We start from the raw sequence: 24742 nt of genomic DNA on the forward strand, positions 1-24742 counted from the left end.
CATAACTTATCACATGTGTTTTTCTTCTTTAATGTCAAATACTGCAAAGAATTGCTCTGCTGATCCTGGTCATTCTCCTCCCCCCACCCCCCACTCTCCACAACTGTTTTATTCTTGGCCAAGGAAAAATGCTGTGGGTAGGCTGAGGCTGATAAGTATAATACATTTCTATTCTTTGTTTTCTCTTCTTCAGTTATGTTATAAAAGGGTGTTACTTCTACATGGACAAGTTGTTTTATGTCCTGAAAGAAACTAAGAGTGAAATTCAATTGGGAAAGCATTAGTTTCACTTTGTTGTCACTAACTTCCCAGTTTTGCCGGGAAATTTCTTACTTTAAAGTTAATAACCAAGCTGACCTTCTACTGTAACCAAATCACACAGGGCGTTTCAAAATGAGTGGGTGAGAAAGTACACAAGCTGAACATGCTTATATTTATTTACTATGAAGTGAAAATCATTAGCACATTTCAGGTACGTGTGTGATGTATGCTGCACATGGAGCTCCACATGTTCTAAAGAATACAAGTCAACCATAAAGAAAGCCCACATTTTCACTTGACTAATAGTTTATTGTCAATACATTGCTAATAGTGTTAAGTAATTTTTGATAGAATTATTAACTTTTATAAATGATTATTTCAAACACTTTTTGATCACTTTCAAGAATATGACCTTAAACAGGTAATGTAATTTAGCAATATACATCTGTGAACTATGGAGGATACCTCAAGACATTCACAAGTGTTATTTATAGTTGGGGGTAGGCCTTATGTGAATTCTTGGATATTTGTTCAAGTATTTTAGCTTATGGTCTATTAATATAGCAAAATAATTATTGACATGATTGGGGGCTTGCCCTGAAATGAAGAAAAACTGCATGTTTTTAAAAATCATACCAATTATCCAGAAGTAAATGGTAAATAAAATAGCCTGTTGATATAAAACTTCACTGTTCTGATACCATGCATTAGCTGAATTAGTTGTTAATACTATTTATCCTTTTTGTTTTCTAACACCTTGTAAGCATAAATATTAGTTTAATTTCAACTCATTTGTGTTCAATTATGTCAAGCCAAGTTTTAGTTTCTATTTCTTGTAGCATTTATGCTGTGTCTGCTATTTCCCACCTGTTGTTTCCTATGCTTGATGCCATGCTTTTGAATCACGACTAAAGGGTTCTTTCCTTTTAGTCTGTTATCTAGAATAGGTATCAAAAATCTCTGTATAGTTCAGAACCAAAATTATGAATTATCTTCAGGAAGGGATAACAGAGAATACGAAATGAACTACCTTTTACGTGAGTAGTTAATTAGAGTCTTTTGTGCAGAGTCTTTTGAACTAGGTGCAGTATTTGACAACTGTTCAAATAAATTGAGGGATGTTATAACAGCAATGGTACCAGGTCCTATGCAACTGAAAACAAGCCTTTGGGACCTATGTAGTACGTGTGTCATGTTTTTTAATCATGTCTTGGGCTTGAAAAATATTTAGTAAAACCAGTCAGCACATAGACTGTTATTATGGGATATTTAAGTGGTTTTACTGTTCATAGTATTTCTTCCATAAGCTGGTTGGCTAAATACATTAGCATAAACAATGTAAGATGACCTCACTGATCAAACCCAAACCCAAACCCAAAATATATAACCATATATTACGTGTCATTTACTCTTATGTAAGCTCATGACCTCATGTATGTGGTATCCCTAGACTAGAAATGCCTTTCCCTCGTTATTGATGTTTCTTAACCTCTTTAAGTCCATGTTTTCTTTCTGATGAACATTAAAATCTCATAAATCCTAGGAGATTATAATATGTGCTCTTCCTTCCTACATAGTCCTTCTGCTTCTCTACATCTGCTCACAGTGAATACAAACTTTCTCTTCTAGTTCTTTCACCCATGAATAGTCTGCAGAGCCCTATTTTATATGATTTATGAAAACCATTTTTTAGTATTAGCCATTTTAAAATTGTATATGCCCCCTCTCCATCTCCAGCTTTTGACATGGGCTCTACTCAGAGAAAAGCATACCCCGGAGAGATCATTCACATGCCTGAGCACAGCAAACTGAGCAGCGCCATGTGTATGTTTACCTCAGATGGGTAGAATATTACATGCCCAGTTTCCCTTCTGGTGTTATACTGTTTAGTTATGCACTGGAACCCATAGCATTTGATAAACAGTCTGAGAGGAAGAAGTAATACTGGAGGAAAAAAAGGAAGTAAGGCAAATCTGAGACTCAAGGGTGTGGTCTTTGATGATGCAATCTTTTAACTGTTGGGAGATAGCATAGAAAGTTTCATCAAGTTCTGACATCCAGCAAAATGGAGAACCTGGACTGGGGAGCTTTGGGTTTGACCAGTGAGGTTGTCCTACCTTGTTTATACTGGTGCATTTAGCCAACCAGCTTATGGAAGAAATACAAAATCCAAATTCTGGCACATCTTTGATACTTAACTTTCTATTGTATCAGCTGCCTGATTGGAACACAGAAACAGTGTGGTGCAATGTACTGTGGGTATATCCATAACCAAAGTTTACAACCTGGAAAGTGAGAATAGAAATACAAGCTGTCATTTGGAGAATTGGCTGCTTGTGTTATATAACGCTCTTAAAAGTGAAAAATGATCATAAGTAAATGTTAGGAATGACAGTTGTCTTCCATTTACTTTCTTCAAGTAAGGAAAACACACTTATATTTTTGAGTGTCTTTAAAGGGCTGCCTTAACTATCCAAGACAGAGGATGTCTTATTTATATGTGTATACTGTTATTGACTGATTTTCTGCTTTTTGCTTCTGGTGCTTTTCATGGGTGAGAAGGCAAAAACATAGCTAGATGCAGAAAAGACAGGATGTGTCTCTCACTTATTCACCTCTTCATCTGCTAAAGTGGCAACTTTTTCTAAAACAGAATGTGAACTCTTGTTATTAGTCATACCCCCAAGAGGTTGGGAAAAGCTAGTGGCTTTCTTTTCTAGGGCAAAGGGGAAGGGGTAGCAGTTACTCAAGGTGATTTCCTTTCCCCATCCTGAAACTGCTTTAGATTTGAATTGGCCTCTTACCACAAGTGTGAGCCCTGGCAGAACATTTGCCCAGAAGGAGAATAGGCTCAGCAGTGGGGAAAACCCAGAAAAGGGGCCTTTCCTACCTCCCCAGTCACCCATACTTTTCTCTACCACCGCACAAAAGAATTACAAACTGTCCTGGGGAGGAGATGATGGAAATCCTACATTTAAGCCTCTCATTCTCTTCAAACTTAAAATCACAATATATAGAACTGACCAAAGTTCAGCTCTTCTGATTGAACTGGGCAATTGGGAATGGAACATTGTTTGGCTCATACACCCTAAGCCTCAGTGGAGGTCCAGAATCACCACTACTTACCCTTGATTATTATTTTCTATATCCAGGATTGGTTGACTATCATTTGGCATAATATTGGCTGCCAAAGACAACAGACTTAGGACATTGTATCTGTGAAATAAGGAGAGAAGTTCATTTTAAAAGGGGAGGTGGAGTAGAGATAATTAGAGTACCAGTTAATAGTCAGTATCCAGATAGTAGGAGTCCCAGAAAGGGATATGAAAGGAAGGAAATTGCCCAAAAAATACTTCAAGAAAATTTCCAAGAACTGAAGGATGAACTTCCTGATTGAAAGAGCCCACCATGCACCTATTGCAATGAATATAAACAGTCCATAATAGATTTGGTCCTGAAATTTCAGAATACTGAGGACAAAGAAAAAAAATTCTAATAGTTTCCAAAGAGGAAAAAAAAATAAGGTAAGTACAGATCAGTAATCATAAAGGGTCTGGGCTTCAACAAAACAAATGGATGCTAAAAGACAGCATAGCAAAGCTTTCAAAATTCTGAGGAAAAATTACTCTCAACCTAGAACTCTTAATCTGGGCAAACTTGCAAGTTAAGTCTGAATATAAAGATATTTTCAATTATGCAAGATCTCAAAAAATTTACTTCCCAAACAATCTTTCTCAGGAAGCTGCTGGAGGATTTCCTCCATCAGGTAGGAATGTCAAACTAGATTTGGCATACTGAAAATAAGGGAGTCAGTTAGAAAGATGGACAAAGGGGAGTCCCCAAATTCACCTTGAAATGTCCGGAGAGGAAGGCATAGAGAGCAACCAGTCTAGACTGGAGCAAGTCAGAAAGCTTAAGGAGAGATTCCTCTAAGAAGGGGATGTTGACAGAATACCTGAAGTGTCTGAAGTTGTTGAGGAGGTTTATTAGTGATAATAGGAAATAAAGCAAACAAAAAATTTTTTCAGGGAAAAAGTTTTTCTAGAGAGGAAAAGCAACCAAAGGTATATTATATGGCTCAGTAGTGAATAGCATTACATAGTAATAAAGTAAAAGCTGAATGTGCTCATCTAACCAAAAATAGGATGTAACTATATTGGGAAAATGGGGAGAATAGGAAGGAAGAAGTGTTTAAAGAGTGCTGAATCCTTATTTTGCATAGTGAGAAGATAAGTAAAACTGAAAAATCAATAGTGGCAATATTACATGTTACAGAGATACAGAGATAAATACAAAAAAAAAAAAAATCAGCCAAAGGAGTTATATAGCTAAGATGAAGTAGGAAAGGGGGAGGGGAGGGCAGAGGACTACTGTTTTTTTTAAAGCCTTATAGAGCTATTTGACTCATTAAGATATTGGTATGTATAGCTTTGAGAAAAATGAAACAAAAGCTAAATTAGGGGAAAAAGAGCTAGAGATTGTGCTTTCACGTTAGAGAGACCTGGATTTATCTGGTTCTTACATTTTCTAATTCTGTGACCTTAGCAACTTATTTACCCTTTTGAAGCTGTTTTCTCATCTGTAAAGAGAAGACAATATATGCTCCTGCAGAGGGAAGATTAGGAATGAGGTAATTTATGTAAAGCACCTGGCAAATAGGTCAGTTCCTACCTCTCTGTCCCCAGTGTTTTACTGTAAAGAAATAGGGGACTACCTCCTTCATTGTTGGGACGCTTGCTATTCAAACAGAAGACTGAGATTGTCCTTCTGGTCCATGGCTGTGTGCCTCTTTGGACTGAAGACATGTCATTGGGATCTATGTCCTCCCTTAAATATGTATAGATAGTTTCAGAATTTAAATAGATTTGGGATGATTCGAGTATTGATAGGAACATCGAGTTAAAGCTGTCATTGCTGCTTGGTGAGAGAAGGGCTGTGGTCACACTCAAATTTCTCAACAAGAACGTCAGTGAAAATGTCATTAATAGAATTTAAAACATTTTTCATATAGACCTACAAGTTATGGAAATTTCATGAAACCAAGATCAATAAAGTTCTGTTGCTCTGGGCCATCTGCCAAAGCATCAAAATACCTTTTTTTCCCCCAAGGGAAAGTCTTCTACCTTACTTAGCAACTGCTATTTTTGTTTCCAAGTTCTGTACACTTCTGAAACAATTCAGAAAGCAGATCAGTGTGGAAAAGAAGGCCACCTTATGAAAGCCTGTTTCTCTGCCTTGGTCCATACAAATGTTTTACATTGCCTTCCTAGTTATGACTCAACCTCCTATGGCAGTGAATTAAAATCTATCTCACATCTTCTCCTACACAAAATTATGATCCAGGATGTCTTGGAAAAGCTTTGCTATCCTTTTTTTTTTTTTTTTTTTAAGGCTGTGACTGGTTGTGATCAATTAGTTATAAACACCACTGCACTCAGACCTGCCTACTAATCTGTTTTTTAAAACCGCTCTGGATAATTCTAGTGTCCTGACAGATTGAGAACCAATATCCTGTAGCATGACTCTACCCCAAACATTCTAAAGTGGGGCAGATGAGGGAACTGAAGTCCATGGAAAGATTAAATGACTTGTTCACTTTAATGTATCGCCAAGCGTGTCTAGACTGGACATGTGTTCTGCGCTCCAACTCTGATTTTATCTTTGGTTGGCTAGGCTTTTTAATTTAGATTCCTTAATCTATAAGTTGTCATATTTGAGAAATTAGTACATTTCACACAGAATGTGGTCTAGTTAAAAATTAAGTTTGGAGTCTTTATTTTATAGCATCTTTTAATTTTTTTCCAGAGAAAAAAGGAAGTAAAACAATAAGTCAAAGTTTTTAATCAACTCTTGCTTCCCCACAATAGGATGGCACAGCAAGTGTTAGGATTTACTATTTCTGAATATTGACATTTGAGAAAAACTGGTGTGGCCCTGAAAAGAGTGGAAAGTTGGATAATTTTGGCACAGATGTAGATTTGAAAGGTTAGTTTGTCAGGCTACCCAGAGAATTTTGGGGTTCTATCTTCAGGAATATTCAACAGTTGGAGTCAAAGAGTACATTGCATGGTGTAGAAATATCGGATCTGGTTTTAAACTTATATTGTACATTTAAAGTCACACCCTAAACATCTTGGGAATGACTGGAAATGGAGATCTGGAAATCTCTGAAACCTTTTTTATTTTCTCATTGGACTTCTCACAATTACTTCTAATAAAACAAGTTGTGACTTGCAAGCATTTGCCCAACAGCCTCTAGGTGTCCTCAGGGAAATTAAAAGTAGGAGTATGAAGAGCTGTAGAGTCCTATGCCAGTAGTAAAGAACGCAGGGTACAGCTTTGTAATTATGTAGGCTTTGACTGTTCCTATTTATCATTGGTAATATTCTCAAGGCTAAGTGGCTGTTCAGCAATTTTAAACTGTGATTTAAAGAGAAGGTAGGCCTTTTTGTGAAAAGTTCTCTATCTCACTCCTGAAATTTCACTCTCTTTTCATGGAAGAGCTCTCTCCTTTCATAGTGGTTTTGTTCTGATACAGTAAATGAGTCAGGGGTACTGGAGGGCAGCTAATCTTACCTTACAAAATTTTAACTACTTCTGGGTCAAAAATTCTTTTGCCCTTTATGAATCTTGTGTACCCTGTGACATCTCATACATTATTGATCACTAGATCAATAGTGATCTAGTTTGGAGGGACCTTTTTAAGATTACTGAAAAAAAATTTTTTGCAAACTTTTTTGGTTAAGACCAGAAGATAGATACAAATTCTTCTATTCTTTTGAAAAATCATTAGTAATACTACTTTATTGTCATAAATTTGGTGGAGTAGAAGAGAGTTAAGAAAAACCACACATTCAAATACCCTGCCAGTGAGCTACTTTTCTTCTTATTTAACAGTATATAAAGGTTAACAGAACCGAGCATTAGACAACATTTCTATTTATTTGGTTATTGTTTCTTTACATAAAATGACAGATTTGTACTAAAATGTCAGACTATTTTATGCATTTCCTAGTTTTCCTTCTGACATCTTCCAGATAAACAGTAAGTGGGCCTATCCTCTTTTTTCAGTTTATATTTGGGAGGAAAAAAAGTATTCATTTTGTGATACATAGTGGTACAGTAATGAGTATTGCTTCTCTCTCTCTCTCTCTCTCTCCACTGTTTCCTTTTCCAAAATGTAGTTTCTTCTGCATTTTCTTAGTAAAATGATTTTGGCCTGGTTGACTATCTGAGGATGTGTGTATCAGAGGACATTCAAAACAGGACTTCAAGAATACAAAGAATAGGGAAGGCATATTTAGCTTTCATTTCTTCCTACAGATTATCACTCAGTTGGTTCTTTCTTCCGTATTATTATATCTCTTTTAGCACTTTTGTCCAAATTTGAATTCAATATCTTTCCCCTGCAAAATTTTCTTCCTGTTTCTCTGTGTCTGGCTATCACCATTGTCTGCATAGTGTTTTGAAAAATATGGCTGGTGAACCATCTGTGACAAAATTACCTGGGGCACTTTGCTAATTAAAATGCAGATTCCAAGGCCCCATTCCGGGCCAAGTGATTCAGAATCACAGGTACTTGATTCTTCTATCCTTCAAAGTGTCTATTGTGCAGAACTAGTTGGCCACCAAATCCTCTTACTTCTACCTTTGTAATGTTTCTTGAATCTACTCATCTTTCATTTCCCCTGCCTTAGTTCAAGCCCTCATCTTTCACACAGAATACAACAGTAGTTTCCTGTGGGCTATCCCTGCTTTGTCTCCCATACAAGTGTGTGCTCTATGCTGGCATCTAGTCTACCTTTCTAAAACATGTCCATCTCCTGCCTGAAAATCCTTCAATACCCCCAGTCAGCAGGTTAAAGTCTAAATTTTTCAAGAGTGACATTCAAAGTGTACTACAGTCTGGCCATAACTGAGTCTGCTGCATGCAGTTTATGCACTTTGTGCACTCTAAATTCTAGGGGGTGTCATCCCAATCATGGTCTTTGTGAATGGTGTCCTACACTTATTATTCCTTTCTTCCTTTTTGCAGTGCAGCGCATGGTGACCCTGACCATAGCCTGCATTGCCACCCTCTCCTCTCCATCCTCTCTGCACACATGCCAGACTTGCAGAAATACTCCAGTCACTAAATGCACCATATTAGGGTCTTCTCAGTGCCTCTACTTTTTCGAATGAACATTTTTCCCCTCTTATTCTCTACTTGTTATAATCCTCATCTGTCAGATCCTCTATGAAGCCTTCCACAATCCCTCTCGTTTTAATTGTACCTCCTGTTGAGACTTTATCTTGCTTACACCTTTTATTTATCAGTTTTCTCATCCTTCTCCTTCTCCACAATGAAAAGCATAACTCTTGAGCAAATCATTGAGTGAGGTCCTATAGATGTTTATACCTGTAGCACCCAGGCCCCTAACAAGATATGCTATACTTTTTTTACACACTTATAATTGACCTCCTAGATGGATTACTTATTTTCATGTGTGTCTGTCTGACAAAATTATGAGCTCTAATTTGAGAAAATGGCAAAGACCATGACTATTTATCTCTTGCCCAGGGATGAAAGGAGTATCTACCGTGTATTAGCACTTAATGAATCTTGAGTATTGTACCAGGTAGTATACAGCTCAACTTCTCTTTTAGAGACCAACAAAGCAGTGGTTAAATAAGACAGAAATTGTTTTTCTCTTGCATATTACAATTCAAAGTATAAGATGTCCAAAGCTGATCTGGCAGCTCCACAGCATCAAGGACCTAGGCTTCTTCATTCTTATTGTTCCACCATCCCTGAAGTGTTGCCATCACCACAGTGTTCCAGGTGGCTCACCACTACAGCATTCTGTCCAGCTGGGAGAGGGAAAAGGGTGAAAAGGGAGAGCTTGTTTTGGAAGTTACATCCATTTGTCAATGACCAGAGCATAGTCACATGGCCATACCAGCTAAAAATGAGGAGTACTAGTACTATAAGAGAAGGGGAGAATGTATATTGAGAACCAATAACATGTGCTTCATATATGGTCTCACTTAATTTTCATAACCCTACAAACTGTGTGATAAAGCTAGAAAATTGCAGACCTGGGATCTGAATTTAAACTCTTTTTAAATTTACAGTACCATTTCTGAGGAAAAAAAAGTCACCATATTTGCTAAGCAAAAGCTTCTATGCTCAGTATTTGTTTGGTAATGCTATATAATCATGAAGTTGAAGGAGATTATATCATCCAACCCCTTCATTTTAAAAGCGAAGAATACTGAGAATGCAGAATTTGTCCTTTTTTTTCATTTCTACCCCTACTTGCTTTCAAGCATCATGGAAAAAGCTCTATAGCCCAATCTGTCATTGCTGTCATAACCACCATTGTTATATTTAAGAAATGTATCAGGTTTGCATGGTTGTCCTGATCAGGAAAACCAATCACAAGAAATGCCTATAATCCTGGCCTGTTTTGGTAAAGATTGGATATTATCTAACACTGAAAACATCTTTATAGCAATAGGAAACCTCTTTCAGAAAGGATGACTGCCATTTGATAATCAAATAAAAGGAATGGGTGAGGTCATTCCTATCCATACTTCAAAACCCTATTCAAATACCATTACATCTCAAAGCCTTCCTAAACTTCATAAATAGGTCTGACCACTTTCCACTCCAAACTCTAGCCTTTTGGATATTTTAAGATACTTATGTACAGTATAAGTATATGTAGCCAAAAGGCTACAGAGTTTCAAGTTACAAGCTAATGGTGTTTCAAGTTACAGCTAAGGTGACTTCATGTGGTAGGTTTCATGTCTGGTTTGTTCTCACTGCATCAGTGGTGCCCAGTACACTTTCACTTATAATTGGCACTCAGTAAATGTTTTATTGAATGAACATACACATCATAGCACCTGGAGAGAATGCTCTGCAACTGGCTTTAATGAACTATCCTTGAACTGAGAATTTTGAAGATGTAGTCCAATTCATAACACAGCTATGTAGCTATGGGTAAGCCTTCTGAGCCTTATCAGTCAAATGGAAATATTAGTAATAGAAAATGAAGAATTTGTGAAAATACTTAGTGAAAGAAACATAACTTGAAGGTGGTATTATCTCTGAGTCCCTTGCTATACCTTACACAATGGTTTATACGTAGTAAGCAATCAAATACTTTTTTGTAATTGAATTGAGTAGTAATGGGATATATTTTATTAAAATCAAACTTTGGCTTTAGCAGTTGACAAACCTTTGTTGGGTCTGGGAAGCTTTACCAAAGGAAGGTAAAAACATCTCCCTTGCCTAAGCTGCCTCTCCTACCCAGGCCTGTCTTATTATTTAACCCAGGGATCAATGAAAGAAGAAGCAGCCTGCTGCCCAGGGATTTTCTTAGTACTTCCTCCTGGACAGGCACACATAGACACTCGCTGGGCTGTATAGATGCAACAGGAATCTGCTGCCTTTCGTTTTGCCTTCTTGCCAGAAGCACCAATCCTGGGTGAGATAAAAAGAATTACTACCAGAGGGACCAGGGTGGGTGAGGGAGTATCCAGGCTTCCAGGAGAATTGCAGGAGGCAGGATGGGATGGGGGGATTTGCATTCAGCTAGCCCAGCTACCCTGCTTAATCTTTTCCTCCTATGGTAGAAGGAAGCCAGCAAACCAAACCCAGAAATAAAGTTAAACCCTAACTAGAACAGTGTTTCCAAGGCAGAAATTGCTCTAGCTTCGATTTCCTGGGTTTGGGAATGAGACTGGCCGTGAGATTTGGGTTTGAGCATGTTTTCTATAAATAAAAAGCATTCCCCTGGAGCCGGGTGAATTTTGCAGAAGGCTTACCAAAATGTAATTGAAATGTGACTGCCTCTTAAATTGTGAAATTAATTTTATACTTAACAAATTCTTAAAACAAACAAACAACAACAACAACAACAACAACAACAACAACAACAAAAACAGGAACAAATGCCTTTAAAGTTCAGGGTGTTAAGATTTGATATCCATCCAATTTAATTAGCTGGGTCCCAAAGATTTTTCTTTTTCTCTGGTCAGTATTGCTGATGTAACACCCAATTTTCTTTCTGGTTATAAATAGAAATTAAATGTATCATTTATGTATTTGTATCAATCTGAAACATATTACTCAGCATACATTCTTATTTCAGGAATAGGATTCATCCATGTGGAACTTACTCAGTAGCTCCTCTTAGTGACATTTGTGTGGTCTAATTCAAGGACCTGAAGTGAGGGCTCCAAATGATTTACTTGCATATGTTGCAGCTATTTTTAGTGCTTCATTTACATTTTTAAAAACAAGAGTGTGCCTTCTTGATAGAACAGACATGCATTTTTAACTCATAGACTTAAGAACTGTAGAACAAGGAAGTTCCTTAGAAATTGAGTCCAAACATTTTTTTTTTGCACTGGAGAGAAAGAAACTTGGGTCCCAGAAGATTTAGTGGCCTATAACTGATAGAACAAAGCAAAAAACTAGATGGATTCCCAGTTCAAGGCTCTTATTTGACCCAGATTTAAAAAATACACATGTGATTTACATTGATAATTTGTCAGGATATGTTCAGCTTTTTTAAACAGTTATAGATAATTTAGCTACTAAGTTACTTAAAACCTCTAATTTCTGCATTAATGTATTACAGTATATTATAGTCCTAGTGACTACGTACGCATATTTTCCCTTCTTTCCTTGAATACTTCTTTTTAATCTCTTATGTACTTTTTGAAAGTGGCCTAAACTTTTTTGAATGAGATAATATCTATATAAATAAAATACTCAAAAGTGACACTTCCTATTAATGCTAATTGTTTATGTTTCCGTTGTGTCTATGGCTAGGCAGAGATCCTAGCAACATTAATGATCCTAACAAGATTTCAACTTTTTCATGTATCTGGAGTAGCAGTAGAAACATTTCCTAAGTGGAATGCCTGAAGAATTTCTGTTCCTTTAGTTCTTCAGAAAGTAATGAGTGACACTGTGATCCCTGTAATAAAAAACCTTGGAATTGTTTTTATTAAGCCTGGTAAACTACTTAGGTGTATTTATTATCTTAAAATGAAAGACCTTGGCGGCTAGGATTGAAAAATGACTTCTACCTGGATATTTAAAAGAACATTGTGATTTATGGTCAGTTGATTTTCAACAAGAGCGTCAAGGCCATTTTCAGTGGGAAAAGAATAGCCCTTTCGACAAAGGTGCCAGGACAACTGGATAGCCTCCTGAAAAAGAATGAATCTGGACCCTTACCTCATATATATACACAATTAACTCAATGTGGATCAAAGACCTAAATGTAAATGCTGAAATTATAAAACTCTTAGAAGGAAACACAGACAGAAAATCTGTATAACCTTGTGTTAGGCAACAGTTTCTTAGATATGGCACCAAAAGCACAAGCAACAAAAGAAAAAATATAGGTAAATTGGACTTTATCAAAATTGAAAACGTTGTGCATCAAAGGACACTATCAAGAAAGTGAAAAGACATCTACAGAATGGGAGAAAATACTTGCAAATCATATATCTGATAAGGGTCTAGTTTCTAGAATATGTAAAGAACTCTTACAACTTAATAAAAAGACAGAAAGTGGGAAAAGGATTTTAATAGACATTTCTCCAAAGATATGCAAGTGGCTAATAAGCACATGGAAAGATGCTCAACATCATTAATCACTAGGGAGGAGAAATGCAAATTAAAACCATGATGAAGGTACCACTAGGATGGGTATAATTTTTAAATGGACTATAAGAAGTGGTGGTGAGGATGTGGAGAAGTTAGAACCCTTACACATTGCTAGTGGAAATGTAAAATGGTACAACTTCTATGGAAACTGTTTGTCAGTTCCTCAAAAAGTTAGACATTGAATTACCATCTGACCCAGCTATTCTACTCCTAGGCACATATCTAAGAGAATTGAAAAACATATGTACACATAAAAATGTGTACACAAATGTTCATCGTGCCTTCATTCATAATAGCCAAAAAGTAGAAACAGTCCAAATGTCCATCAGCTGAGGAATGGATAAACAAAATGTTGTGTATCCATACAGTGTAATATTATTCAGCAATAAAAAGGAAGTAGTTACATACTACAACATGGATGAACCTCAGAAATGATATGTAAAAGAAGTCAGACACAAAGAGCATGTATTGTGTGATTCCATTTATATGAAATGTTAAAAATTGGCAAATCCATAGAGACAGAAAACAGATCAGTTGTTGCCAGGAGATGTGGGGAGAGGATTTGGGACTAATTTTTAAGAGGTGTGGAGTTTCTTTTTGGGATGATAAAAGTGTTCTGGAATTAAGTAATGGTGATGGTTGTACAACATAGTGAATATACCAAAAAATACTGAAGTGTACATTTTTAAATGGTGGATTTTATGTTATATGAATTATATCTTGATTGAAAATGCTAAAAAAAAATTTTTTAAAAGCATTGCACACCTGAAGATAAAATGAAAAATGCTATGACAGATTAGAGACTGAGATTATGAAGGATTTCAAAAAAAGTGAAATAATTTGGTGCTCCCTTTTACCAGTAGAGAACTTTGTCTATTCTGTGACTTTCAGAGGATTAAGAGAATGGTAGGTCCTACGTTGTGGTTTTTATAGCTGGACAGGAAAAATCAGAGTCGTTAGCTAGCTTTCTGCTCAGGACCAAGGAATATGGTTAGAGATGTTATGCAAGATGAGATGATAAAACCAAATTACCTCTGCTGAGCAAATCACCTGTAGTTCAGAAATGGCAAAGAAGTTGGAAAACTAATAGGTAGTGGGGGGTAGGACTGAAGGGATGCGATTTTTCTTTTAAATTTTATTCATTTATTTATTATTAACTTAATTTTATTTTATTTTTTTAATTAAATTTATTAATATTGCTTTTTTTTTTTAACATTCTATAATGTTGCAGAGTAGTTGGGGGGTGGGGGAGAAAGGGGAAGGAAATAGGAGAAAGGGGAAAGAAATAGGGTGGGAGAAGGGGAGGGGTTGAGGCCTGTGGCTCCCCCTGCATTCCTGCATGGGAGACCAGGGGGCTTCCAGTGGTGGCTTGGTCATTGCTGGGTTGGGTGCAGATGTCAGAGGGGTGTGGTTGAGGCCCTTGACCCTCCTCCCTCGGGTTGCAGGTATCTGGGGACATGGCTGAGACTCCCATCCCTCCCCCCTCCCTGGTGCGGTAGCCCAGGGGAGCTTCCAGTCCTTCTAGGTTTTATAGGTGTTTTTTGGTGATGAGAGACCTTTTCTGGTTAATATCAAACTGTCTCTGGTCTGTGGGTGTTCTGTTTTTTCTTTCAGTTCTGTGTTGGGTTATTTGCTGTCCCTGCCACTTAAACTCTGCACTGGAACTAATTTGTTGTCCTTTGCTTACTTCTCAAATGAGGGAACTTCTTGTGGGAACCAGACTTGAGCTCTGTGGTTGAGCTAAATTGTTGCTTTGTTGCTAATTCCCTAGGGAAGGCTTTTTCAGCTCAGGTTTTAATGGTTGACGTTATAGGTGCTTCCGGGATTTACAGGATCCAGTCACCTGGGTTGTATAGAAACTCTGGTCTGGGCCTGAGTCTTTTCAGCAAATGGCACCCCCTGCAGTTCTATATTCCTGACCAGTCTCCACTGAGTGGTCCTACGCTGATTGGGGGGCAGGTCAGCTCTCCTTGCTGTGCCCCAGTGTTCACCCAGTAGGCCTGTCTCCCGTACCGACCTTGCTCCAAACACTTCCCATGGGACAGGCCGTACACAGGTCCCTTGAGGTGACTGACCCACCAGCTTCTGAGTGGCTTCTATTTTTCAGTTGTGGCTCCTCGCTCCTGTGTGGGTCCACAGGAACCCTTAGTAGTCTTGCTATCCTGGGGGCCACTAAGGCCCTCTTCTCCTCTGCAGCCTCCAAGCAACTCCCTCCGAAGGGCACAGCTGTGGACTTTACCAGCTCCTGCTCCTTGCGCTCAGTGGCTCCATCCTGGAAGCAGCCAGTGCCCTAAATGGTTGGAGCAGTTCTTTCTTTCATCATGGCTTCTCCCACATTCATGCGCTCCATCGGTCTGCTTCTCTTCCCCTGCGCTCTAGTGGTCCCAGCTTGGCTGTTGTTGCTTTTTAATAGTTGTAAATTGGTTGATTGTGGGAAAGAGTGACTCTGGGGACTGTCTATTCCGCCATCTTGACCAGAAGCTCGATTTTTCCTTTTCAATGTACAGTCCAACAGAGCTCTCCCTAAATCTTGGGCTAAAAATAAGAGCATTTTCACAAATTTTAATTGCTCTGCAATAACAAGAGCATGAACTCCATCCACAAACATTTATTAATTATTTAATTTTGCTCTAATTTCAGTGTAGGAAGAATTCACCTTGTAAGTGGGAGTGACTGTCCATTTAGTAGGATATTCCTTCCCACATTGCTAATCCTGTTGTATGTTTCTATAATAAAGTATGGCCTTTTATATTTTTCCATTTTTAGGTTACATTTATAGATTACTATATTCAAAGTAGCATATTTATGAACTAGAACTCCACTTGCTTTTTGCATCTTAGTAAAGAATATTAAAAAATTGTGGAAGTTAAGTTTTCATAATATTTCTGGTTAGGATTTTGGATGACACTTTTATGACTTTATAAACCTTTATAGTACTTGTTGCCATAACGTTTGTGGTAAACCTTACAGACTTATCTTTAAGATGAATTTTTAAAATGAGATTTATATGATGTAATAACTGCCTAAATTCTTCTGATTATTTTCCAGACCTGTCATTTACTCCAACCTTTATAGTGATGCTACAGGACAAAGGGGAATGGATAAAAACATTGGCGAGCAACTCAATAAAGCATATGAAGCTTTCCGACAGGCATGCATGGATAGAGACTCTGCAGTAAAAGAACTACAGCAAAAGGTGTGTGGTTCTGGTTTTTAAACTTGTTCTTTATCCTGGTGAATGGAATGTAAGAGCCTTTTGCAACTGAAAAATGTTATATTGTTAGAAACTGTCTTAAAGAACATAATTACTGAGACACAGATATATATTAATGGATGAAACTTGAGATTTTTATTTGTTATCTTTTAAAAAATCTTGTAACCTGTAGGAAGGGTTGATTTGATAGGTTCATTTTAAAGTGATTGTGTTTAGGAAAGATGTGGAATGTTGTCTTCCATAAATAATTTTTAAATATCAACATTTGCTTTGTATATAAGGTGGAAATAAATCTAAAAACAATGGTTTTACAACATACTGAAAGTTAGAAGTAGTTAGAAGTATCATTGTCTCTCGGGTAGCTTATTTTTTCTTTTTTTTGGCAGCATGGGGATCTGAACCCTTGACCTTGGTGCTACCAGCACCATGCTGTCCCATGTCTCAGCTAGTTTTGTTTTTGTGTTTTTTTACATTGTTATTTGGCTGGCAGGAAGAAATATCCTGTAACTAAATTTGTTATTAATTTATAAAAGTCTTCCATTTTTTGACAGTTAAAAATAGACTATGTCAGTGAAGTCTTTAATGACTTACTAAAAATTTCAGCTTTTTAAAGTTATCCCTGTACACATAACATTTTAGTACTTTCCGTTTTAAAAGAAAGTAAATTGGAGAAAAGGTATGTCCAGGCAAAAATTACCTAACCTAGTATTTGCTAAGCATGTATCTGTTACTGGTCCAAATGAGGTTTTCTCTGATCTACAGCCAGATGAGAAAAATAAGGATAATGTAATGAATTTCTTGTAATACTAAATTTATTCCATTTAAAATTCTGCCCTCTATTCTAGTAGTATGGTCCATGTTTTCATACTGTCAGAGTAAAGGGCAGAATTTATTAACATACACTTTGTGAAATGATGATGATAAGAGTTATTTGTTTCCTTGTTTAATGTCATTATTTAGTAGTGTTTCAGAGGTCTCCAATTCTGCTCACACACTCTATGATTCTCTAGAAGAACTCATAGGACTCAGCAGTCATACTTGTAGCTAAGATTTATTACAGCAACATGGTAAAGATACATAGCCAGATCATTAATGGGAAAAGACATCATCAGGAAGAATGTGGAGGAATCTATCTTCAGTCTTCTATGCACCTTCCCTCCAGCTTGAAAAATTCAGTCACATGTGCAGTATATAAGGAACTCCATTTGAAATTCAGAGTTCAGGGTTTGTTTGATTTGTTTTGTTTTGTTTTTTTGATTGAGAGCTGGTTACATAGGCATCCTCTGTCAACCAACATTCCAAGCTCTCAGAAGCAAAGTAGGTATTAACCATAAATGTCATTGCACAGTCTAAGTAGGCTGGCACAACAATCACAACCTTGTAATTTAGGAAATGTTTTCAAAAGCCAAGTTCCCAGATGCCAGACAAAGGCCAACCTTACAAATAGGCCTTTCTGAAGGTAACAGCCTGAGGCCTGCCATGTTAAATTATTCCTGCACAGGCAGTTGAAAGTGTGCGATCTTATGTTGGAGGAAGAGTTTTTTACTAACCTGTGAAATTCTGAATCTAAGAAATATGCTAGCCATGCAGTTCTTAGTTTCTTCCATAAATATAAGAACTATACAATTTCCTTCCTCCTTTCTAGTTGATACCTCTACTATAAAACTAGCTGTTGTACACACCTCCCTACATTCCTCAGAAACCATCATTATTCTTTGTGATTCTTCTCTTGGTTTACAAATGAATGCGCCATTGTATAAGTAGACTTATGGACTATAAGTCTTCATTAGGGGTTGATGGGGGGGGCATTATATGACATGGCTTTCTAAAATTATTGAGATGAAGTTTAGGATTTGGATTTCTTTTTCTTTCCAGTTGAGGTTTAAGGCACAATCACTTTTATAAAAACTAAACAAAAAATTCACAGCTTTTATTATTCTTGTTTTGTGACAAGGTTCATTAAGAATCCTTGACAATCCTGTATTCTAGGAAAGTTAGGAAATACAGAATTAGGGAATAGGAGTAGTGAGATATTTTTAGGTTAAGACAGAAACAAGAATTTCTCCTAACTCCTACTCTTCTTGCTCTGGCCAATGGAAGAAGCCTTTGCTCACATTAGCATATATCCCAAAGAAGGAAAAGTGACATTTTTTTTATATGTTCGTTTTTTCACTTATTTTTCAAAAGTGATGTTTGTCAAATACTCAAGAATGGATGCGGAAAAAATGTATATTACATATTCTTAAACTCAAATATTCTGATAGATTTATGTAAGAAACATTAATTGAGTGCCTACTATGTACTGGGCCCTTGATGAAGTTTTGAGACTATTGAAATAAACAAAACATCATTTAAACCCTTAAGGAAATATAAAGTTCAAATACATAATAAATAAAGTAGATATCTTATTATATAATGTAACTTAAAAATAGAAAATAGGATCAGTAATTATTACCATGATGTACTAAGTGCTACAGCAGACATCAGTGCAGGATGAGCACGGAGAAGAGAAACCTAATTCAGTCTGTGAGGATCAGGTCTCATAAGCTCAATATAAGTCAACACTTTGGGCTAACTTGAAGAAGAATTTGGCAAACTGGGGAAGAAGGGTCCTGCAAGCAGAGGGAGCAGTATATATAAAAAACTCAGAAGTGAGGGAATGAATGGTACATTCCATGTACCACAAGGCGATTATATGGCTGCAAAAAGAACGACAAGGATTGCAGGAAAATAAGCTGTAAAGATAGGTTATGACCTGATCATGATGAGTGTGGCTAAGTAGTTTGTATTGTATCCTTATTCAATGAAAAGTTACTTAAGGATTAATATGTGCTTTAGAAAAGTTTTCCTGACAGTGGAATAGAGATAGATAGGATACAGAAGAATGTGGAATTCAACTCAACCAATATATATCAAGAATATATTTCATGCTAAGTAATGTTCCTTGAGCAAGGAATGTAAAAATAAGTGACAACCATCCAGTTACACTTTATGCCCTTCAATATAAGTATTAATATAAAATTATAAATATTAAGATGTAATTATGTAATATATAAAATGTCTACTAATATACATATATGTTAAGTATATGTGTGTGTGTGTGTATATATATATATATATATATGTTACTTCTTGATTTAAATAAAGACAAACTGAATGGAAATCATTTCAAGCAATCAAAATGAGGAGCTAAAATAAGCATCAGGGATGAATTGGGGTAGAGGCCAAGATTTATTTAAGAGATGAAATGGAAAGCAAGTGACACCTGAATGCAGGACACTTCTGAGGGTGATGGCATAGACTGTAGGATGATACCCAAGTATCTAAAATAAATGACTGGATTGATGGTGGTGCTGGTGACTTAAACCTAGAATGGGGAGGTAGGTGCACATTTGGAGATAGGAAAGTAAACTATGTAATAAGGTTTTAGGTAATAGATTTAGTTACCTGTGGGACGTAACAGGTAAAAATGTTCAATGGATATTGTAAATATGGGTCTGGAAGACTAGAAAGTTCTGAATTGGGTATTATAGGTAAGAGGTAGTAGATTTTGTTGTAGCCTTGAATATGGATAACATTTCCCAGTTAGCATGTATAAGTTGAAGGAATATTTGAAGGAAGGGAGAGACAGTAAGAGAACAGGAAGAAGACCAACCAGTTGGCCTCTGGAGATTCATAGATTAAGCGTAGATTAAGCAATCGAGAGGCATGGGAAGAGAAACCTGGAGAACACCAATATTTTTTAAAATAGGATAAAAACCACTCTACAAGGTAGGAAACAAATAAGAAAATGGTATCATAGAAGCCATTAGAAAAGGGTTTCAAAGAGGATGCAGTAGTCAGCAGTACTAGATATCTAAGAAATTTAGTAAGATGATGACTGAGAAGCATACATTGCATATGGAGGTTAATAGCTTTTATGAGGGCAGTTAGGTGGAGTGGGGAAGGCTGAGGAAAATTAGGGAATGAAGAAGTAAAGATAGTATTAAACCACATAGTTCAAAAGCTTGACTGTGTGAAGAAAAGAAATAGGGTGATGACTAGAGAGGTTTTTCTGCTTTTTTGTTTTTTTTTCAGGATGAGTGAAGTGTAGAGAAAGAGGAGAGAGTTTGAAGATAGAAGAGTGAAAAGCAGTAATTGATGCCCTTCTACAGTCAATTCTCTATACAACAACCAGTGTGATCCTTTTAAAAAGAATTATTTAAATTAAAATTCTGCAATGATTTCTAGAAAATAAAATCCAAAATCCCTACTGTGGCCTACCAGGGGAGGCCCTAATCCGGTCCTTGCCAGACACTGTCTTTTTTTCCTGCTACTCTATTCTCTCACAGCCTTCCTACCACATAGGCTTCCTGCTGTTTTTCAAATACATTCCTCCTTCAGGGCCTTTGTACTTGCTGTACTTGCATTTGCTTGGAGTGGTTTTCCTTTGGATATTTGTATGGTTTCCTCCCTTATTGCCTTCATGTTTCTCCTCAGATGTCACCTTCTCAGAGAGATCCTTCCTGACCATCCTAAATATTAGAGCAGACTCTTATTATTCTCTGTCCTCTAACCCCACTTTTTTTTTTCTTCAGAGCACATACTGCTTTTACATTATATCTTTTTTTTTTTTTTTTTTTAATTTGTTTGCCTCCTGAATAAGAAAGTAAGTTTCTGTGAGGGCTGGGGCCTTGTCTTGTTTACTGTTGTGTCCTTAGCACCTAGCACATAGTTAGGTGCTCATATATTTTAAGGACAGAAGGGATAGTAAGAGGAAGTAAAGAAGGCCAGGCAGTTGACCTCTGTAGATTCAGAACATAAGTTAAGCTATTGATCGTGAATATGAGGAAAAACACATTATTCCTCTTAGGACCAGAGAGAACAAGAGAAAAAGAGGGAACAAGAGAAAAAAATAGCTGCAAATGAAGAAGCTTGTAGATAAGAGGTGGTGGTGACAGTAGAAAGTTAGAGGAGTTATCGTGTAAGAGTGTATTTTTTCTGTGAAATACAAAGTGACATCATCTACTGAGAGGTGATTTGTAGGATATTCTGAGGGTGTAATAAAGAATAGCTTCAGCTAAGAAATAGAAGAAAATTGTTGCATCCAGCCTTTACCATGAATTTTTGGTAATATCAATCCATATGTTTGTTGGTCATTTTTCAGCAGCTGTCTTGGTATAGAAATGGGCAGATGAATAGCCAAGTCCAAGATTAGGAGATTGTAGAGTTGAGAGTAGAAGAACAATAAGGGATCCATAAAGTGCATTCAAAAGTGATTGAAATTATGTACTTTGAGATACAAGCTGAAATCGGAAAGAAGCTAATCTAGAAGTTTAATAGATTAAGTTCAAAAGGAGGGTTTATGGCTGAGGTCTTCATAAAGTGAGAGAACAGGTACAGAAGGAGTAGAGGAATGTGAGAGTTAAAAGGATTTATTGTCAGTGAGTAAGTACTGATGTTTAGGATCTTCTCTATTCATGATGAGTCATGTAAGTAGGTAGCTAGAATGGGGTTGAAGTCAAGAAACTCTATGACTACAGCACTTCTCCTAGAAAGATGGTAGGACTGGGGACATTTAGGGAGATTGTAACAGGAAGAGCCAAAATTCTTGAAAGTGAGGGAATAACTAGCATGTTAAAAGAACAGTTTTGAGGAGAGACAGTGATATCATTGAATGCCTTGTGGATGGCTTTTTCCATAAGTTTGAAGGAATAATGGCCAAAAAATGGCAATGATGAGCCAAAATATTGCTTATCTTTTTGTTCTTTCACATCCTATTTCATCATCCAACCCCTATGGTGTGGCAGGACCATTATATTGGTTCATGAGAGGAGATTGCAGAGGCATCTGTATCCTTGAAGGACAACATCATTATTCCTATTTTTGAAGTGAGTTAGGAATAAATAAATAAACGTCATTTATTTCTATTATTCAGGCTTGATGAAATTCAGACTTATTGGCCTCTACATTATCTATAGTATAATGAAACAGGACTAGCTACAGCTACCATTCAGGCAGCCTGCCAGACACTCGATGACACCGACATAAGGAGAGTCACCAGCAGAGCCTGGAAAAAGAAGAGGACGTCTCTCTCCTCGAAGCCCACTCTGGAGTAATAGAAGAAGTAACTGCTCTACCAGATGACTAGACATCAATGTAGACAGACTAGAAATACTGAAACCAAAGAAAATATGACACCACCAAAATAACATAGTAATTCTGAAATACCAGACCGTTTAGAGCAAGGAAACCTTGAAATGACTGAAAAGGAATTTCAAGTAACAATCTTAAGGAGACATACTAAGATATAAGAGGACTCAGACAACATAATAAATGAGGAGAAAAAAAAATCTAGGATATGAAGGAGGAAATTTACAAAGAGATTAATATCTTAAAAAAATATGTAGCAAAATGCATGGAACTGAAAGATTCACTCAAAAAAATAAAAAACACAACTGATATCTTAAGCAGCAGGCTAGAACAAGCAGAAGAAAGAATTTCTGATCTTGAAGATAGTCTTTTTGAAAACACAGGTGGACAAAAAAAAAGGAAAAAGAACTTTAAAAAATGAAGAAAATCTAAGAGAGCTAGTAGAAATCCTTAAGCTCACAAACATTCAAATCATGGGTGTTCCAGAAAGGGAGGAGAAAGGAAAAGGCATGAAAAACCTATTCAACGAAATAATAGCAGAAAACTTCGCAATTATAAGGAGAAATACAGACCTTCAAATCCAGGAGGCTCAAAGATCCCCAAACAGATTCAACCGAAAAAGATCCTCTCCAAGACATAGTCAAACTGGCAAAGCTCAAAGACAAAGAGAGAATCTTAAAAGAAACAAGAGAAAAGTGTCAAGTCACCTATAAGGGAGCCCCTATCAGCAGATTAACAGCAGACTTCTCAATAGAAATTCTCCCAGCCAGAAGAGAAGAAATCACAAGCAAAATTAGAAAATATCTTGAGACAAATGAAAATGTAAACACAACCTACCAAAACTTCTGTGATGTGGTAGCAGTGCTAACAGAGAAATGTATAGCTGTAAATGTATACATTAACTATAAAACCTTTAGAAGAAATCATAGTGGGAAAGCTTCATGACATTGGATTTGGCAATGCATTTAACAACAGTGTCAGTTTATTTAATGCCATAGAACTGTACACTTAAAAATGGTTAAAAATGGTAAATTTTATGTTATGGATATTTTATCACAATTTTTAAAAATCTATTAAAAAAAGAATTGATGTAGCCTAGATTCTTTTATTGGCCATGCTTTATTGATATCATTTGTCATTCATCAGTTTGTACAAATTAACCAGCCTTTTACTCCTTAGCTGTTCATACTCCAAGCCAGCTCTTCTCTCAGTGTTTCTCCTAGTTCACTGCAATTTAAGACTCATAAATTTCTTTTTGAGAAGTCAGTGTGCTATATCCATTAAAGAGTATTATATCATTGGCTTAAATTACGAAAGCAGCACATCCTTATTTTTTAAAAAGTAAATAATTCAAGATGTACAGAATATAAAGTGATACTCCTCTCCCTCACTCTCCAGGGCTAGCCATTGTTAGCAATTTGGTATACATCCTTTCAGAGTATATAAATCTTTTTTTTTTTTTCCAAAATGGAATCATGCTAATCTGAAAAAGTTTTTAAGTTTTTAAGTGTCATTATCATCACTAAGATTTATTGAAGCTTCTACATGCCAAAGAGCTTTACAGTCATCTAATTTAATCTTATACCAATCTTATGAAGAAGTATTATTTTCATTTTTCGGATGAGGAAAGAAGTACAGAGAGGTGAAATAACTTGCCCATGTTCACATTGCTAGTAAGTAGTAGAACTAGTAGAACTAGAATTTGAAAAATCTGTTTGACCACAAATTTCATGTTTATAAATTCTTTGCCAAAAATCATCAGTAGTCTTTCAGGTTTGCACACATAGAACTACCTCATTCCATTAATGGCTGACAATGTTTCTTGTACTACTCTCCCTTCTTAAAATAGTATTTTTCTTTAACATTCAGGATACTGTATATGATTTTCTTCTTCCCTCTTGAGCCCCACTTTCTTAATCTCCTTTGCAGGTTCGTTCTTTACTACCAGGCTGCTAAGTGTTAGACTTCTTCAAGGCTTTCTTTTCTTCCTACTTTATATTCTTATATGAGCCTTCTCATCTGCTGTGGCTTCAGATATCTATGATAGTGACTTCTAAATTTATCTCCCTAATTCAGACCTGCCCTCTGAACTCTAAATCCATATGTCTCACTGCCACTTGGAAGGTACATTAAACTGAATATTCATACTTGAACTTATATATCCACTGTTTTTTCTCACCTGTACCATTTCAAGGGAGAATGAGTTTTATAAGCTGCTGTATGGAATAATACTGCCTTCTATTTATCCTAAATTTACTGCACATAAATTTTGAAGGATGACTTCTTATACTACTTCTGGTGTCCTACTGTTTACTTTCAAGTAGTGTATATACTTATAAATATATTTACTTTCCCTGACCTCTAAGAAGTGTTTTTCTCTTTCAGTTCTATGCCAGATTTTCCATTATTATGCCTAGGCTCTCCTGCCACCATGCCATTAAATCGTTCTCTTAGAACCTCTA

General features: G+C 36.5%; 1 protein-coding gene across 4 annotated transcripts in view; it reads left to right on the forward strand.

The window, feature by feature from the left end:
- Nucleotides 1-24742, forward strand: part of TANK (TRAF family member associated NFKB activator) — an 82058-nt gene that overhangs the window by 17865 nt on the left and 39451 nt on the right. For all 4 annotated transcript variants that reach the window (XM_063104635.1, XM_063104625.1, XM_063104643.1 and 1 more), the window contains exon 2: nt 15983-16130. In XM_063104635.1, the coding sequence (XP_062960705.1) occupies nt 16032-16130 (99 nt within the window). In that variant the 5' untranslated portion in view covers nt 15983-16031. The remainder of the gene's footprint in view (nt 1-15982; nt 16131-24742) is intronic.

This window comes from Cynocephalus volans, chromosome 1, assembly GCF_027409185.1.
Source record: "Cynocephalus volans isolate mCynVol1 chromosome 1, mCynVol1.pri, whole genome shotgun sequence".
In the NCBI taxonomy this organism is placed as follows: domain Eukaryota; kingdom Metazoa; phylum Chordata; class Mammalia; order Dermoptera; family Cynocephalidae; genus Cynocephalus; species Cynocephalus volans.